This window comes from Apis mellifera, linkage group LG13 (assembly GCF_003254395.2).
Source record: "Apis mellifera strain DH4 linkage group LG13, Amel_HAv3.1, whole genome shotgun sequence".
Lineage (NCBI taxonomy): Eukaryota > Metazoa > Arthropoda > Insecta > Hymenoptera > Apidae > Apis > Apis mellifera.
The window spans coordinates 10,099,230-10,117,308 of NC_037650.1; the positions used below are offsets into that span (position 1 = coordinate 10,099,230).

At 27.0% G+C, this 18,079-nt stretch overlaps 2 protein-coding genes across 7 annotated transcripts in view; both read right to left on the reverse strand.

Moving 5' to 3' along the window:
• Positions 1-1,018: 1,018 nt before the first annotated feature.
• Positions 1,019-6,755, reverse strand: LOC725111 (piwi-like protein Ago3). Of its 3 annotated transcripts, XM_026444765.1 has the most exons (13): positions 6,608-6,755; positions 5,317-5,650; positions 4,206-4,364; positions 3,920-4,118; positions 3,462-3,775; positions 3,122-3,383; positions 2,686-3,036; positions 2,368-2,618; positions 2,151-2,301; positions 2,023-2,083; positions 1,883-1,902; positions 1,536-1,727; positions 1,033-1,462 (listed from the first exon to the last, which is right to left on the reverse strand). In XM_026444765.1, the coding sequence occupies exons 2-13, from the start codon at positions 5,643-5,645 to the stop codon at positions 1,133-1,135; spliced, it is 2,619 nt and encodes an 872-aa protein (XP_026300550.1). In that variant the 5' UTR covers positions 5,646-5,650; positions 6,608-6,755; the 3' UTR covers positions 1,033-1,132. The 3 variants fall into 3 exon arrangements, with proteins under 3 accessions (XP_026300549.1, XP_026300551.1, XP_026300550.1); XM_026444764.1 differs by having other exon boundaries at positions 1,019-1,462; positions 1,883-2,083; XM_026444766.1 differs by lacking the exons at positions 5,317-5,650; positions 6,608-6,755 and adding an exon at positions 5,114-5,165 and having other exon boundaries at positions 1,019-1,462; positions 1,883-2,083.
• A 1,917-nt stretch (positions 6,756-8,672) lies between these two features.
• Positions 8,673-18,079, reverse strand: part of For (cGMP-dependent protein kinase foraging) — a 79,874-nt gene continuing 70,467 nt past the window's right edge. For 3 of the 4 annotated variants that reach the window (XM_026444521.1, XM_026444524.1, XM_026444523.1), the window contains 8 exons: positions 12,979-13,198; positions 11,987-12,050; positions 11,426-11,598; positions 11,042-11,188; positions 9,835-10,281; positions 9,427-9,726; positions 9,256-9,318; positions 8,673-9,166 (listed from right to left, as the gene is read on the reverse strand). In XM_026444521.1, coding sequence (XP_026300306.1) covers positions 9,001-9,166; positions 9,256-9,318; positions 9,427-9,726; positions 9,835-10,281; positions 11,042-11,188; positions 11,426-11,598; positions 11,987-12,050; positions 12,979-13,198 — 1,580 coding nt within the window. In that variant the 3' untranslated portion in view covers positions 8,673-9,000. 4 annotated transcript variants of the gene reach the window in all.

Sequence of the window (18,079 nt, forward strand, 5' to 3'; positions counted from 1 at the left end):
CAAGTCAAGGTGGACGACTATGGATACACGCATTTCGCTCGCGTAGTTCTGGGTATTGGATCCTCATCGGCAGGGTCGTTTGTAAACACATACATAAGCATAAATAAATTCCTTTAGATTAATTGTCTATACTAATCGTTTTTAATACAGTGTTGAAGAATAAAGTATAGTTTCTAATGAAGAATGATATATAATGTTACACAACTTGAAAAAGTAAACCTATTTTGATGTACTTTAAATTTATATGAAACTATAAAGTAAAAATAAATAAATATAAATTAGTCATATATTTTCGTGATGTTATAATAATATATATATTAATAATTAATAAAATACATATTTTAGCGAAAATAAGTACTCGATATTCATATATAAAATCCAAAGTTCGTACTTGCTTAAATTTGAAATTTTTTGTTTATGATTCATATCGCGTGTATGGTTATTTAGTAATTATTCAAGGCATTAGCCTTATGATAATTAATGTATTCAAAAGGATATTAAATATTAATAAAATTTAAATAATTAGTCATAATAGTTATATTTATAACAAAAATATAAGATATTTATTTCTTTGTATTATAAAATAAAGATTTCATTTTAATCTTATACATAATAATTACGATAATGATATACAATATATCTTGGATTACATTACATGAACTATTTTTATTCAAATATTTCTTATTTAAACATTTGTTAAAATTGCAAAAATTAATTCAATATAATTGCTAAAAATAAAATTTAGCTTTGAACTGAATATTGTTTACAATTATAAATTCAAAAAATGTAAGATAATTTTTGATTTAATTATTGTAAAAAATTTATCAAGTAATTACTATACGTTATCAAGTAATTACTATACTTTTGTCAATATTATTTTCATACTCTAATATAAACTTAAAAAGTGATGACTTAATGAACTATTTTATAAAGAATAATAGTTTTATCTCTTATTATTATAATACTTTTCAAATCTATAGTTTAATATTTAGTCTATTAATTATTGAAACTATATATATGCAAATATATGAGATTTATTATATCAAAATTATATTTAATTTGTACTGAGTATTGTTAATAATTTTAATTAACAATTTAATAAAAAAATGTTTCAGTCATAGGTAAATATACCTCACAAATAATATAATGTGTCTGCAAGTGATAAATGTGGTTCTTGTTGTATATTTTGACCAACAAGAGAAACAAGTTTATGTGCATATTGACAAGGAGCAGGTACTTTTATAGTACCAGGCCAATTATAATATAAATGACAGAGCTTATATGTTAATCGTTGTATATGATCAGGTTTCATCTTTTTATTGTCATAAATGACAATATAGTGAGTAGGTGATACTGTACCTTGACGTATATTCTGAGAAACTAAAAAGAAATCATAGAGAGCTGGTTTTGTTATATGAGAATCCACAATTGTTCCTGGTGGAGGATTTTTTAGTCCTGTAGACTAAATATATAATTTTATTTGTATAGATAAAAAATTTAATCTGTTAATATTTAATTTTTTTTTTTAAACTTACAGATATTTCAAATAACCGTGTATTAATACGTTTCTGAACTACTATTACGGTTAATGTTGGTTGATAATTTATTTCTATAGTTTTAAATGTTGCTAATAATTGTTTTACTTCATATTTAGCAACTGTATCTAATTGTCCATCGCCAACTCCATCTCGGTACACAATAATACGATCTGGATAACGTTTATTTCGCTACAATATAAAAAAATAATAATATAAATAATAATAAAATAATAATAAAATAAATAAAATAAAAATAATAATTAATAATAATATAATATAATTAATGGTAATAATATTTACAAATATAATAAATATACATATATACATAAATGAATATTACTTACTCTATAATAAGCCTTTATTGCTGAAATTAAACATATTTGCAATATATCAACTAACTCTTGATGTTTACCTTGTAGGCAAATTTTACTATGCCAAGATGTTAATAATTTATCTAAGCTTGCTACAAAACCAGCTACACTACCTTTCATTGATTGGCCAACGCCTGCATGATATACATCTATTCCACATATCATACAATGATCCTATATTGCAATAAAATTTAATATTATATGTCTTTAAAATTAAAAAAAATTATAAATATTTGTATACCATAGGTATAGCTAATGCCCAAAGTGCTCCACCTAATTTACAATTAATTTGTAAAGCAATTTTTTCTGTTATACTCTTTAATTTATCACCACGAGAAATAGTTCTAGACATAATGACTTGAGAAGGTACAGGCATTTCTACGCAGCATACTCTAGACATCAAAAAATATATTTTTAATTTGAAAAAAATCTTAATATATATGTATAAAATATTTTACCTTTTCACTGCAGAATATCTATCAGTTCTATTTGTAGGAAATACAATGACCATTAAATTAACTGTTTGGTCAATATTTTTCTTCAATGCTTGTACATATGTTTCAATTCTATCATCTCTTAGACAAATCATCTGTGGTTCTCTCACATTCATACCTATAACTTTTGCAACATTTTTTAACATACCAACAAACTCTTGTGTACATCTTGTATCTTTTTGACAATATAAAACACACCAATGATTCAAATTAGGCTAAAAATATAATTATCTTAAATATTAGATTATGTTATCAACATATAATATATAAAAACATACTTACAGTTCTTAAAACAGTATTTCTACATACTGCAGAACTCCATTCTGCAGGCTTTGCCGGTGGTGGTATAAATTTTGTATTAGCAAATTGTATTTGTTCAGGTCCAAAAACTCTACCTGTAAATTCTGCTATATCAGATTCCAATTCTAAACCCCATTCAGATAATATTTCTCGTGGTACACTATTACTTCGTACTTGTTCTACAAAATGTCTGAATACATCACATCGGGCATTGGGAGACATTTTAGTCAATGAATCAAGATCTTTCATTACTCTAAAATCTGAACGAATACTGTCGCTCAAACTTGCTAAGTAACATAATTCAGGAACCAACAATATCAATTGTTCTTGTGTCTGCATTTAAAATTTGTAGAATGCAAGTAATTGACATTTATGTTTCATATTTAGTTGATTTCGTCATTAAAATAAAATTACTCACTTCACCAGTAGATAATTTATTTTTGGCACAATGTACTAAAAGTGGTTGACCATTATCTGTTATTTCTAAATTCCAATGTAATTTATAGTAATTTATTAAAGAAATTTTGTCAGTTCCTTTATCAAATTCATATGTAGGATTTTTATCCCATGCAATATCATCAATACGATAAGTTTTATTGTTATATCTTGTAAAAACTGATAATCCAATTAATTCTCTTATAATGATATCTTTAAAATTTGGTTTTCCTCCAAACTTCATCCTGCATCATGTATTTTATGATAAGAAAAAATTAATTTCATAATATTAAAATTTAAATAAAATTATTAATTAATCTTACATTATATCACGTACTGTTTCTGTCCGCATGACACGATGTCGTGCATCTATGCATAATTTTAAACCTCCATCATATTCATTGATAGCTGTGACATATCCTGGCCATACTTCTAATTTATGTTGAGGTACACAATGTATTCCTTTTGGATTAAAACTATGTTGACCAATGCGAACTAAACTAAGAGCTCGCATAACACGACCAAGTAATACATTAAAAAATGGAATATTTTCAGATATACTTTGTTGTTTTTTATATATCACTTTCAATTCCACTTTTGATTCATCCATAGGATGTATAGATGTAAAAAGATTTATCTAAAAATTATATTATATTATATAATAATAGAAATCTATTATTTTTTAACTTAATCATTAACAAATTTTTATAGAATATGGTTTTATAAACTTTAAGTCCTTTCTATTTGTATATATTTGTATATTTTGATTTTCATTACTTACATCCTGTTTTAATTTTTGTGGTAGATAAAGTGTTACTCCATCAAATACTTTTGTTCGTCCAAGTGCTTGTACATGTTGATTAAGAAGTTTTCTACGAAGTGGTCTTGAATCAATGTCAGGATTAAATTTAACTTCATAATTAAATAGTCCTTTTGCAGGATCTAACTTAAGGTTAATATAGTTAGCACCCAATTGTATTCTAAAAATTGATTACTATTCTCTAACCTATATTTAAATTTTGTTGTAATTATTAATTACATATACAAATATATATATTGATACTTACGGCTCCCCCTCAGTTCCTTGATGAGACATTGGTTTACATGATGCTTCAGATTTAGGTTTATTTTCTTGTATCGTAATATCAGATAATTTACCTACTACTCCTGCATCATCAGAAGAATTTTTAGCAATGTTCGGTTGTTGAAGACTTGTTTCATTTAAACTATAAAAAATATTTTCTTCTGCTATTTACATGTTAAATATCTTTTTTTATAATATTTTTGTAGTATTTCTTTTTTTTAAAACAAAAGATTTTTTAAATGAAAAATAAATTTGAATTACATAACTTGATTGATAATATAATAAATATTCTATTGAACATTTTATTCTTTTTATTACAATAAAAATATTTTTAATATTATATATAATGATTTAAAAATTATTGCTTATTTTTAATATATAATTCAATTTATTGAAAACAATACTTTACTTATTAAACAATAATTACTTATTAAATACTTTACTTATTTGTCTTAATAATTACATTGTCTTAATTAATTAAATTTTACAATATCTATTATTATTTATAATATATTTAATAATTATATAATATTATATTGTAAATTTATTATAATAAAAATATTGAAATATACTAAAATATATAAATATATAAGATAAATATTTGAAAAATATAATAAAATAAATCAAATTCAAATAATATTTAAATGAATTCTAATATTTAATACTTCAGCTTTTATATAATATCTCATTATATATGAAGAATCCCAAAAATATTGGAATATCCGTAAATTGGAGATTCCTGAGTTGATTTCAAACATTTTTCTTTGCAAAAATTTTTATTATGACTTTGCTAATACATTGTTAACAAAAAATACTAACTAATTAAAATATGTAGCCTAGTTGAACTGCAACTTATAATATTATATCAACAATCAAATGTGTTGAAATTACCTTGAAATTACCTCAAGAATTTTCAGTTTACGAATGTTTCAACATTGGACTCAGTATATCTAATAAGATAAAAATTTTTATGATTTTAATTTTACACATGTTTCTTATTATATTATTACATATATATATATATATATATATATATATATATATATATATATATATACATATGTATATATTTATATAATAATTAAAATACATACCTAGTTGCTTTAAGTCTACTAAGCAAAGATCCTCTACCTGAACTAATTGTTTGTATTGGTTTAGACTGTAATGTTTCACTAGATTTCATTTCTTTTAATATTTGCAACAAACTAGCTCTTCCACGTCCTATTGTAGAACTTGATGGAATTTCAATTACAGATTGAAGATTAAATTCTGTTTGGTTTTTTGATTCTTTGGCATTATTACTTGCATTTAATGTAGATGATATCCCTTGTAATATTTCTTCATTTTCAACTTTTTCTTTTTCTTTTAAAAGTTTTAATAAAATACTTCCTCTTCCTTTGCCAAATTGCTTATCTGCTTCCATTTTTCCTAAATATATTAAGAAAATATAAAGACATTTTATTTTATAATAAAATTCTGTTTTATTTTAATTTTATAATAATTTATATATACATATGATATATACAATTTATATATTATAAATAAAAAAAACAAACAAAATATAATAATAAATATATAACATACAAAATATATAAAAATAATCATTATCAAATTAGTTATATTGGTATTTCTTGAATGAAAAATATAAAAATATTAAAATATAATATTAAATATATATAATGAAAATTGATAAAAATATGATAAAATAATTACTAGTAAATATATATAATATTATTTTATAATAATTTTTTTGTAATATTTTATTATTGAGAATTAGGAGAGAAAATTAAATAATTTAATATTAAAATATAGAAACAGAACTTAAAATATAAAATTTAAATACAAATAACTTTTAAAAATATTTTTCTTTTTTTTATAATATAATATAATATAATCATATTTTGGTATAATTATTTATAATTAAATAAAGTAAAAATTTAGAAAATATTTGTAGAATTCAAATATATCATATTAAAGAAAATAAATAAATATAATATTATATTATAATAAAAAAAAAGGATGAAATAAAATTAAATAAAAATGAATTAAAATATGTAATAATATATTTATTTAAGGTAAATAAATAATTAATATAATTATATATTAATATTCTTTTTCTTTACTTTTCAAAATAAATAATAATTTTTTGATAAAAAAACAAAAAAAATTAAATTATTAATAATTATTTATAAATAATAAGATTAACTTTATAATATACAAAAAATAATTTTTTATGATATATACCACATGGTATATTGATTTAAAATATCAATTTATTGATCAAAGTTTCAAATAATATTTTAAGATATATTTATTTATTTTCAATTTATTAAAAAAATATAAATTATTAATTTAATTAATAACGTTAATCAATATTTTACTTACCTTGATTAAAATTTTATTTTTTTTAAGAAATAATATTTACAAAGTATAACCGGCGTGTAGATAAGTACTAAATACTTTCAAAATGATAGTCCTTGTAGAAGATAAATAAACTAAGTCACGTGATAGAGGCTACAATCCTAGCTATTGGTTGATAACATTGTTGATAATTCGAGAATTTTAGTTCTGTATTGCTATAATGTTGCTCATTATGAAAATGAATTATATTTAAAATTTTATTATTTTTCAGATAATTTACTTTCTTTACTTTAATATATAAAAAAATAAAAAAGATATTAATATAAAAAAAAATTTATAATTCAAGATTGTAAACAAGTTTTTTTCCCTCTATTTTTAATTTTTAATTTTCATCATATTTTTTCATTTAATGATTTATTTAATAATAAAAGAGTTAAATAGATTTATTTCGAAATAGTACTTCATATATAATTTTTTTTTAATTTTCTAATTTTTATATGTATTGAATATATTTAAAAACAAAATTTTGAAATTTTTAAAAATTTTTAAATACATATTACATATCTTCATAAATATATATCTCTATTACATAATGTAAATTCTGTAATAATTTTAATTAATTATTCTTAATCATAAAAAAATGAAAATATATAATAGTTATAAATTATATTATAATAATTATAAATAAGTAAAATCAACATTTGTTTATTTTAAATAATAAATTTATTTTAAGTAACATATATATTTTCTACATATAATTACAAAATATGAAACATAAACTGTTTACCAGAGAATTTTTTAAGAATTTTTTATGATTATTTTTATGAAATATGATATGATTATTATGATAATAATGATTTCAATTTCTAATATAAACAAGAAGAGTAAATAATGAAAGAAGGACAAGATAAAAATTTTTGAATCAGCGCCATCTCTGGAATGCCTCGAAACAAATATGATAATGAGAAAATAAAAAAAGAGTAGAGTTGGATTAAAAATTAATCATCAATGTTATCTTTTGTAGATCAAAGACATCTCTTTAAAAATTATCTTTCTAAAAGCATTCAAGAGATGGCATTATTAGTCATTTTTACTATATCTCTTTCCTTTTTCTATTATTATGTCCTCTTTATATTTATGTTTCATTAGTATTCTAGAGATGGCGCTGATTGTCTAATTTTTACCCTAACTTTATTCTTCTCGCATTAATCTTTATTGATATTTAAAAAATTTTAAGAATTTCTTAAAATAATGAGATTAAAACGTAGAATACTAATTTAGAAATCGAAAAACTCAATTGTATTATATTTTTAATATAAGATTATTCTATATAAGTTTCTTGTGATAAATATTTTAGTAGAAATAAAATTTTTTATTTCTACTGAATAATTTGATTTGAAAATAAAATGTTGCAAAATTAATAAGTAGACAAATAAATTATAAAAATAAATTTGTTCGTGCAAAGCATTTAAAATAATTTTTATATAAGAGTATTTTAATCTTTTCTATTCGATTAACTTTCTAATTTCAAATTGGGTATTTCGGCAAATTTAATCAATTACGCATGATTAGCATTAATAAAACTTTATTATTGATATTCATTGAACTTTAAGTATATATATGTAATATATATATATATATTTATTTATTTATAGTCAATTATTTACAAGAGTCACGTTTTCGTATTAATTAATTAAAATAGAATTATTACAATAAACTATAAAGTAAATCAAACAACAATTAATCGGTTATGAGAAGAATTCAATGTGATTCATTCTGCGAAACCGAGTGCACGATTTAAGAATCCGATGGCAAGATGTTTCTTACAATTTGAGCTAAGCTGTATATCGTGCATGTCGTATGGTCATTCTTTCTATACACACATATCGTATTCGACTTTTACCATTTTTAGATATGGCACTTGACGCATTAGTGCGCATCTCACGATGCCACGTTCGAATTTTTATTTTATTATCGAACGCGAGCTCGTGTGTGTAAATATTTTTCTAAATCGGATGCAATTTATATATCAATAATCTTTATGGATTTTAATAATCGTCTTGCGTAAAAAATTCCTATGCCTCCTTAGATATTACGGTGCGATCATTTACATCCATAGATTACGTAACGAACACGGGGATTTTTTTTTTTTTTGAAAAAAAAAGTTACTTTTTAATGGCCTGATTCTTTTATCACAGACCAGTTTCGTCTTTATCCATATCATGTTTCTCGACGATCGATGTTATCTATGCATCACATATTAGCCTATTGAATAAATGCAGATGCTGATTTCTCGCATTCTCCACCGATCTTTCAACTTTTTTTTTTTTCGCTATTTGTCGAACACGGTTCGAAGTTTCACGTACTTCTTTTTTTTCAAGAGCAATTTCGTTAAAGGAATTATTAATAGATCTTGACTAAAAATCGTTATCCCATCCGGATATATCATCAGGTGGTGGTGGATCTGAATCTGGAGGATACTCGTCAAAGTTCGTTGTGTCTGTAGCATTTTGAACTCGCGGCATGATCGGAGGTTCAAGGGTTCTTGCTCTTAAACCTTCCCAATTAAAACCATCGAACCATCTAAACAAAATATAAATATATACAATTATTAATAAAAAATTCTTCCCTATCTTTTGTACAATTATATTATCATATTAATATACACTTACTTGTGTTTCTGTATTTCGCTAATTCCACCCTTTTGGTAACCAAGACGTTCTGCTGGGTTGTCCCTTAAATAAATAAAATAGATAAATGTGAATAACGTGAACATTTAATCAATAAATCAATTACATATAATTATTAATAGATATATTTTTCTATCAGAGTTTAATTATTACCTGCAGAGTTTTTTAATTAACGCAGTCGCGTTTCGCGTGATAGATCTAGGGAATTCTATAGCGTCGATTCCTTTTAAAATAATGTTATAAGTCTTCATCGGGTCGCCACCGGTGAACGGTGGTGTACCAGTGAGAAGTTCGAACATCAGAACACCAAGAGACCAATAATCGGCACTGATATCGTGTCCTTTATTCAATATAACTTCCGGTGCAACGTATTCAGGCGTGCCGCAGAAGGTCCACGTCTTTCTTCCGTGATCCAAACGTTTGGCAAAACCAAAATCGACGAGTTTTACATATCTGAAAGATATCATTAACATCAATCAAAAAGAAATAATCGAATGAAAATGAAGATTAAAAGAATTCTCTTCATATTCCAACATAAAAAAAAAAAAAAAACTTTCTCACCCTTGACTGTCAAGCAAGAGATTTTCCGGCTTGAGATCTCTGTATATAATATTCCTAGAATGAAGATAATCGAATGCCTCTACGACGCAAGCGGTGTAGAATCTTGTCGTGCCGTCGTCAAAGTGACCCTTGTCTCTTAGAACGGTCCAAAGCTCGCCACCAAGACAGGCTTCCATCAGCATGTAAAGATACTTCCTATCCTTGAACGTTTTGAACAACTTTACCACGAAATCGCAATCAGCTTCCCCCATAATTCTCTTCTCTGACATAATGTGTTGTTGCTGTCGCGTCTCAACAATCTGGGCTTTCTTCATCTGTTTCAAAGCGAATGATCTCGAACTGTCGCCAGCTATTTGAACTAATTCGACTCTTCCGAAACCGCCCACACCAAGAGTGGCCAATGGTCGAAGATCTTGCAGTCTTAGATCTCTGAATTCCTCGTTCAACCTGTATTTTATCAGATACATATGTGAGCATGCTCGTTCATTACTCTTTACTTTTTCTTTTTTTATATTAAATTACTTCTTTCGTGCTCGAAGAGCACAGAATAAAAGTTTTTTAAAAAAAAATTTAACCATAATTACAAAAACTAAATGGAAATTAATATATATTGATTATTTCTAAACAATCTTAAACCATCAATTATTTTTACTTCTACTTATTACAAAAAGAAGAAGAAATAAATTTAATCATCTTGTCTCCAAAAAATGTTGAATTAAAGATCTAATTAAATAAAATTATTCTCAATTACTGCGCTTTTAAATTACATTAATACCAACATGCCAGATAAAATTTACTGCTAGTTATTATTTTTTCTATCGCAATGCGGCTGTTAAAACAAATTGCCAACATGTTTTTTAAAAGACAAAGAGAGAAATAACAATAATAAATAAATAAATAAATAAAAACATGCAGCTCAATCGTCGAATCATTAGCACGCTGTATCATGTATCATAACCTAAAAAACTTACTCTGATATTGTACGCTCTATTCTCCCATCCTAGTTGGTAAGCGTGAAACATACACAACACACACAATGCGTACATACACATATAGAGGAGATGGAGGATTTAACAGACGATTCACGATCGCGATTATGGCCGTGTATAATTAGCGTCGATGAGAGTTAACGCGGTTATTAATAATAACACCACGTTTCGCCACACGCGCGATCGAATTACGTGGCGTAGATTCGATACGCACTCACCTTCTACGCTCGACGAGCTCGTCTTTGTATCGTGTACGAATTTCGTCCAGGGACGAGATTAGCTGATTGAACGTTTCACGGTCTATCACCAGGCAACTCACTCCTTCCGGATCGTCGGCGATTATGTTGGCCGTCCTCAGGTCATCCCTGTGAAAACGTTCCGCGCGATTTAATCATTGCGTGGGCGTTGATGCATTCGTACGAAAGATTTCAATTACGGATGCGATGGAAGCAAGAATGATTCGAAATTTTGAAAATTGGAATTCAATTTGATAGTAGTATGTATATTACTTTTTCTTAAATTTAATATTATTTTTATTATTCAATATTTAAAAGTTTAATTTTATAATTTTTTTTTTCTTTGTTCAAAGCGAATAATATTACCCTTGAAGAGCTTTTTCACCGAAGAAATCGCCTTTGCTTAGGGTCCTGATATATTTCTCCTCCGGTGTATCGGGCTGTTTTATCGTGACGCGGACTTGTCCTCTGCTTATTATGAAAAATGTGTCTCCTCTCGCTCCTTGCCTGATTATGTAATCCCCATTGTTGTAAAAAGTCTGCAAAAATGATAATTAAATAGATGATACAAGGATGTTTGGGATATTGAATATATTAAGTAAAGTTTGAACAAGGATTACAAGAGTACATTGTATGATAATATTTTCGTGCTTATGACTTTAAATTATTATCAAGAAAGAAAGATCGGGCAAATATTTTATTATCTTTTTAACTTTGCATCGATACATACCCTTTGTTGTTCTTTTACGAAAATATTTTTGTACGATAATATTTACATTTTTATTGGTTAATATTATTTTTATTGCTACACGTGTTACGATAAAATAAATACAAATAAATGTTATAGGAAATTAGGATTTGGAAACGAATTGTATAATTGTAATAATTAAGAGAGAGAAGAGTTATGATCAAGATATTTAAATTTACCTCTTCCAATACGTCTGAAATTTTTATTAGAGTCTCCTCGGGCAAATTCTTGAAGATAGGAACGCTGAAACAAAAAATTCGAGACGTTCGTTAAAAACCTAACTTCGTGCTGGTTAGTTAATTTTCAAAAGATCTATTAGAGGACAGAAAATTGCTTATTTCGAGTCGGTTGATCGACATTTATTAATTTTCTCCACCATTAATGAGATTTGATTGTTTGTACAAGAGGGAATATTGGAAAAAATACCTAAAAATAAAAAAATTGGTTAATGAAAAACTGGTATTAATATTCATTTTGTCTATTATTTATACATGTATATAGTTTTCTTAGTAAACACAAACGAAACTATTCACCAATTTAATCGTTGGTTTATTGTTTCTCATTATTCTTCATCGCAATGATGATGATGATTATGATTCATGATCAAATTTTGTTTAAATTCAGATTAATTTTAAACATTTCATGGTTTAAATTATTTTATAAATCATCATTTGTCAAAACTCTTGGGACGAAATATTAGGATAATAATAAGTTATTTTATTTGCACAAATCTTTTTACTAATTAAAACGAAATATTCGAATAAATAAATATTCATTATCCTCCCTATTATTCTATACTCGATCGTTCGTCGAGATTTATATGAAAAAAGTATATAAGATAAAAATTTATTAATCTTATTGTAGAATATTCATAAGCTGTTTAATCATCAAATAAGATAACAATGGGAAGATAAAAACTTTATAATAAGATTCTCTTCACAGTGTAATTTCTACGGTATATTTGAAAAATTTTGTAATATATTTTTTTCTACATATCAGATGAACTTTTTTTCCCTTACAACATTAATAAATATCAAACTAGAGAGGAGATTTATTATCGATTCATTAAAGCTTGTAATTATTAACCTTGGAATGATAATAATAATAATAATAATAATAGTGTCTGTATTTTAAAAAAGATTGCATATATGCAACCTAACACTTTTATTACCTCTTTAAGAAATCCGTGTATTCGGCCTGCCGTGAAAGGCCAGTTCTCATCATAATGGTTTGGAAGCATTGTCGGTCGATGGCCCATAGCTGGCAATCGGTAGCCGCTGTTATCGTAGCTGTTCTTTTGCAGTTGTAGAGAATTGCCAGTTCGCCAAGTACCTTTCCTGGTGCCAACGTGCTCAAATATTTACCATCACGCGACACCTCGACCTTCCCCTCTGCAAACGTGACCGAATAATTAATATTTAATAATCTTATTAAGCGTAACATCGATGTGTTGAACACATCGATCGATTTAAATAATTAAAACTATTTAATAGGCGCGATGTTTAACATTGTTTATTTATAATTCGTTGCTCGGCTTGTTTCTTATTTAAAAATCAATATCGTACACGCAAGATTAATACGAATCATCATTTCAAAGCTATTCAAATATTTAACTTAATATTTCACTTCTAGACAAGTTTTGGAGGAAATATAATTCGTTAATTTTTACGTAGGGAATTTTAGGATATTTATTCGATTCTAGAGGCGAAAACGAATACAAAGATTGACGTATATAAAAATATTGGACGAGGCTTATCCGTTAAGTTGCAAATTTTCCACTAGATGAAGCGAGACGAGCTAGAGTGAGACAGCATTATTTTCGTTACATCTTCCCGCCACACCGTGGCGCAAGTGTCATTCTCTCTCCATCTCGTTTCATCTAACTTCGATCTAAATCTTAATAACTCTTGCAACTCGATAAATAAAACTTCAATTTCAAAATTTTTGTACATCAATTTTTTTTCTCTATTTGTTTCTGGAATCAACACAAATAAAAATAATTAAGAAATTATTATTACCATTATACTCGTTCGAACAATTAACAATTATAAGCCACTTATTTCCTAATACAAATATTCGAGAGGAAAAAAGTTGGACTAATGGCACGAACCATCCTATATACCTGTGCTGTTTATATGTTTTTACTTCACACTCGCGGCTCGCGTTAGCAAATGATTATGCACATTAAATAAGACTTTTTATCACGAGTTAATATTACCAGCTGGTGGCTGAGTAGTTGGCGCGAAATCGATTATTTCATAACTCAAATAACACCCGTGTCGTTTGTTACGCACGATAAAACCTGGCTCATTAGATACGGGGGCCTGCCCAGTAGATCCAGTTCCAATAATATTCCAAGATCCAGTGCGTTCTCGGATTCACTCCGTCTCGAAGGACCGCTGACATTTCGATTCAATTTTAGGTTAGGATCGGTCTCGTGTCTCGTCCATGTTGAATAATTTAATTGCAACGTGGCATTTATCGGAAATCGTCCTCGGTGGAAAAGGTTACTTTAACGAATAATTAAGTAGAATATCAACTGTACACATTTAATTAAACGTATATTTAATATTAAACCTATATTTTTCGTATACCAACTTTCCCTTTTAGAGAATCAATCCTCCACAAAGTCCTTCCATACATCTTTTTACGCTCTTTTCCAAAATTGTGAAAATAAAACAATGTATTCATTATTGGATTTCTCGAAGGAGGATCGAACTATTGTGAAAACGCGTGTACAATGTATTCATTATTGGATTTCTCGAAGGAGGATCGAACTTTCGATTCGGTGGTTGTTGTCACGTTCGAGGAAATTGCGTTGGTGTAGAAAAGATTGCTTACCCTGCCTCGAGGGTAAGAGCAATCAACCTTTTTTTTTTTTCCAACGTTTGTCGACGTATAAATAGGCGAGGACCGGATGCAACGAGCGTATGCAGTTATCTCGGACCGAATCCCTTGGCTCACAATGGGCCTATTCATGAAAGCATCCGGTACCTGTGCGGTTTTCTGTTCGTCTACCGTTAACGTGTGCATTGTGTATTGCGATCTCCTCGCCCACGTTCCTTGCCTCGATTAGACTTTGTTTTATGTCACTTGTGTTACCTGCGGGTCAAACAATTCGTTGAGATCCATTTTACATTACGCAATTTATTCCTTTCCTCCCCCTTTGATTTGGATTTCCTTTGATTGAAAGTTTCCTTATTTGGAATGGATTTTCCAATTAAATTAACGTAACAAGAATCGATGAAAGACGAAGGAATATAATTCGATTTCGATCTTTCCTTCGCCTCGAAGCGAGTGAGAGTTGAAAATCGGTGAAAATCTGCCAATTGATTAACAAATCCCATTGGAATTCTTGGAAACGAGTAAATAGTGACAATGCTCTCTCTCTCTCTCTCTTTCTCTGTAAACGAATCGGCTTCATCCCGCTCGTTAGTACGTTTCTTTTCTAGGAAAACCGCGGTGCAGAAATAGCTTCGGCAAGGGAGAATAATTGTTAAATGAAAGCGATTAGCCAATCATAGCCGGCTATTGCCGCTATAAATATTCATCACGAGTTGGTAATAATCGGTTGCCTCGATGGAAACTTCAGGTTGATATATTACTCACGCATTTGTAGAGGAAAAGATGAAGGAGAAAGAGAGAGATCTATGAACGTGAGTTCTATAATAAATGACATTTGGTTTTCTCTGGGTGTTGAGAAATATTTATTTATATTTCTTGCATTAATCTCTAATCGATTGTTTTATTAATCTCATGTAATTGAATATTATATAGTATATCGAAACAATATTATTCTCTTCTTTAAAATTTTCTTAATTACACGTTTAATTAATTACACATTTATCTTCCAAATATTTATTATTCGAATATTATTAAAATAAGAATATTGAATACTAAACGATTACTGAAAAAAAAGAAGAAGATCGTTTATTAATTTTATTATTTAATTTCATCAGAGTTCAGGAAGATCATCGACTTTTCCTGACCCAAGGCAAAGTTCAATGTTCTAAATATCAAAGTTTCTACGCTAAACGCAGCAACTATCTAGCACTTCTGCTTTCTCTGATCGTTCCCCGCATAAAGATCACGAGGACACGTGAAAGCTTCGTTTTTGCGAAGTTCAACAAGCTCTTGGACCGTGTTCCTTGACACGTAACTTGTTCCATTGCTCGGTACATCTCGTATATCTGTCGTGGAGGCGTGATCCTCTCGATTAAACGAGGCCACAGCCGCTTCTTCCTCCATGAATCTTTTCGCGCTTCCCTTGTGTTTCGCGAAGTGCTTGATTTACACTTGCGTCCAATTTAAAGCTTCGAAAATTTATCCACTCTGGACGGGATACATTTGAGAGTAAAATACGTTTGCTTGCTTTTTTATTCGCGGAGAAAATACTCTCGAGAGCAACTCTCGAAAGATAATCTTCAAGACTCAAGTTTAGATTTGTTCTTGAGAGTAATGGACACTGGAAAAGAAGATTACTTAAAGAACAATTTTAGAATTAAACAACATCCATCAAGAGATAACCTTTAAAGTTTAAGAAGTTTTAAATTTAAGTTTTAGATTTTAATTCAAAGATGAAATCTTCAAAAATTGTTCTTCAGAGCAATGGATATTGAGAATATTCTCGAACAATATCGTAACATCTATAAATAATATCCGTTAAAATATAAAAAAAGATCTAGTTTTAAAAAAGAGAACTCTCAAAAGATAATCTTTGAATCTGAGAAGTCTTAAACGCGTTTAGATTTTAATTCAAAAATGAAATCCTTGAGAATTATTCTTGAGAGTAATGGAAATTGAAAATAACGATTACTTTCAAACAACTTTTAAACAAGATTCATTAAAATCAAGTAGAAAAAGATTTATTTTTAAAAAAGATAACTTTATATCTAAGAAGTCTTAAGAAATCTTAATTCAAGAATGAAATTTTCCAGAATTATTCTTGAAAGTACTTGAACATTGAAGATGATGATTACTTTCACGCATTATCCATTAAAATCATGTAGAAAAAGATCTATTTTTATAGAAAGATAACTTTATATCTAAGAAGTCTTAAGTTTAAATCTTAATTCAAAAATGAAATCCTCAAGAATTATTCTTGTAATGGACATTGAAAGTAAGGATTACTTTCAAACACTTTTAAACAAGATTCATTAAAATCACATAGAAAAAGATTTATTTTTAAGAAAGATAAACTCTTTAAATCTAAAAATCTCCTAAGTTTAGATCTTTCAATTCAAAAATGAAATCCTCAAGAATTATTCTTGTAATGAATATTGAAAATAAGGATTACTTTCAAACACTTTTAAACAAGATTCATTAAAACCACATAGAAAAAGATTTATTTTTAACCTCTTTAAATCTAAAAAGTCTTAAGTTTAGATCTTAATTCAAAAATGAAATCCTCAAGAATTATTCTTGTAATGGACATTGAAAATAAGGATTACTTTCAAATACTTTTAAATAAGATTCATTAAAATCATATAGAAAAAGATCTATTTTCAAGAAAGATAATCTTATATCTAAGAAGTCTTAAGTTTAAATCTTAATTGAAAAATGAAATCCTCAAGAATTATTCTATAATGGATAATGGACATTGAAAATAAGGATTACTTTCAAACAACTTTTAAACAAGATTCATTAAAATCAAGTAGAAAAAGATTTATTTTTAAGAAGGATAACTTTATATCTAAGAAGTCTTAAGTTAAATCTTAATTCAAGAATGAAATTTCCCAGAATTATTCTTGAAAGTACTTGGACATTGAAGATGACGATTACTTTCAAACAGTATCCATTGAAATCACGTAGAAAAAGATCCATTTTTAAGAAAGATAATCTTATATCTAAGAAGTTAAATCTTAATTCAAGAATGAAATTTTCCAGAATTGTAAGTAATGGACAATGACAATGAAAATGACAATTACTCTCGAACAGCATTCTAAACAGCATCCATCAAAAGATAACCTTTGAAACTGAGAAGTCTTAAACACGTTTAAGATTTTAATTCAAAGATGAAATCCTCGAGAATTATTCCTGAGAGTAATGGACATTGAAAATAACGATTACTTTCAAACAACTTTTAAACAAGATTCATTAAAACCACGTAGAAAAAGATCCATTTTTAAGAAAGATACCAACTTTATATCTAAAAAGTCTTTTATATCTAAAACTTTAAATCTTAATTCAAGAATGAAATTTTCCAGAAATATTTATAATGATTGATTACTTTCGAACACCATCCATTAAAATCAATGTAGAAAAGTATCTAT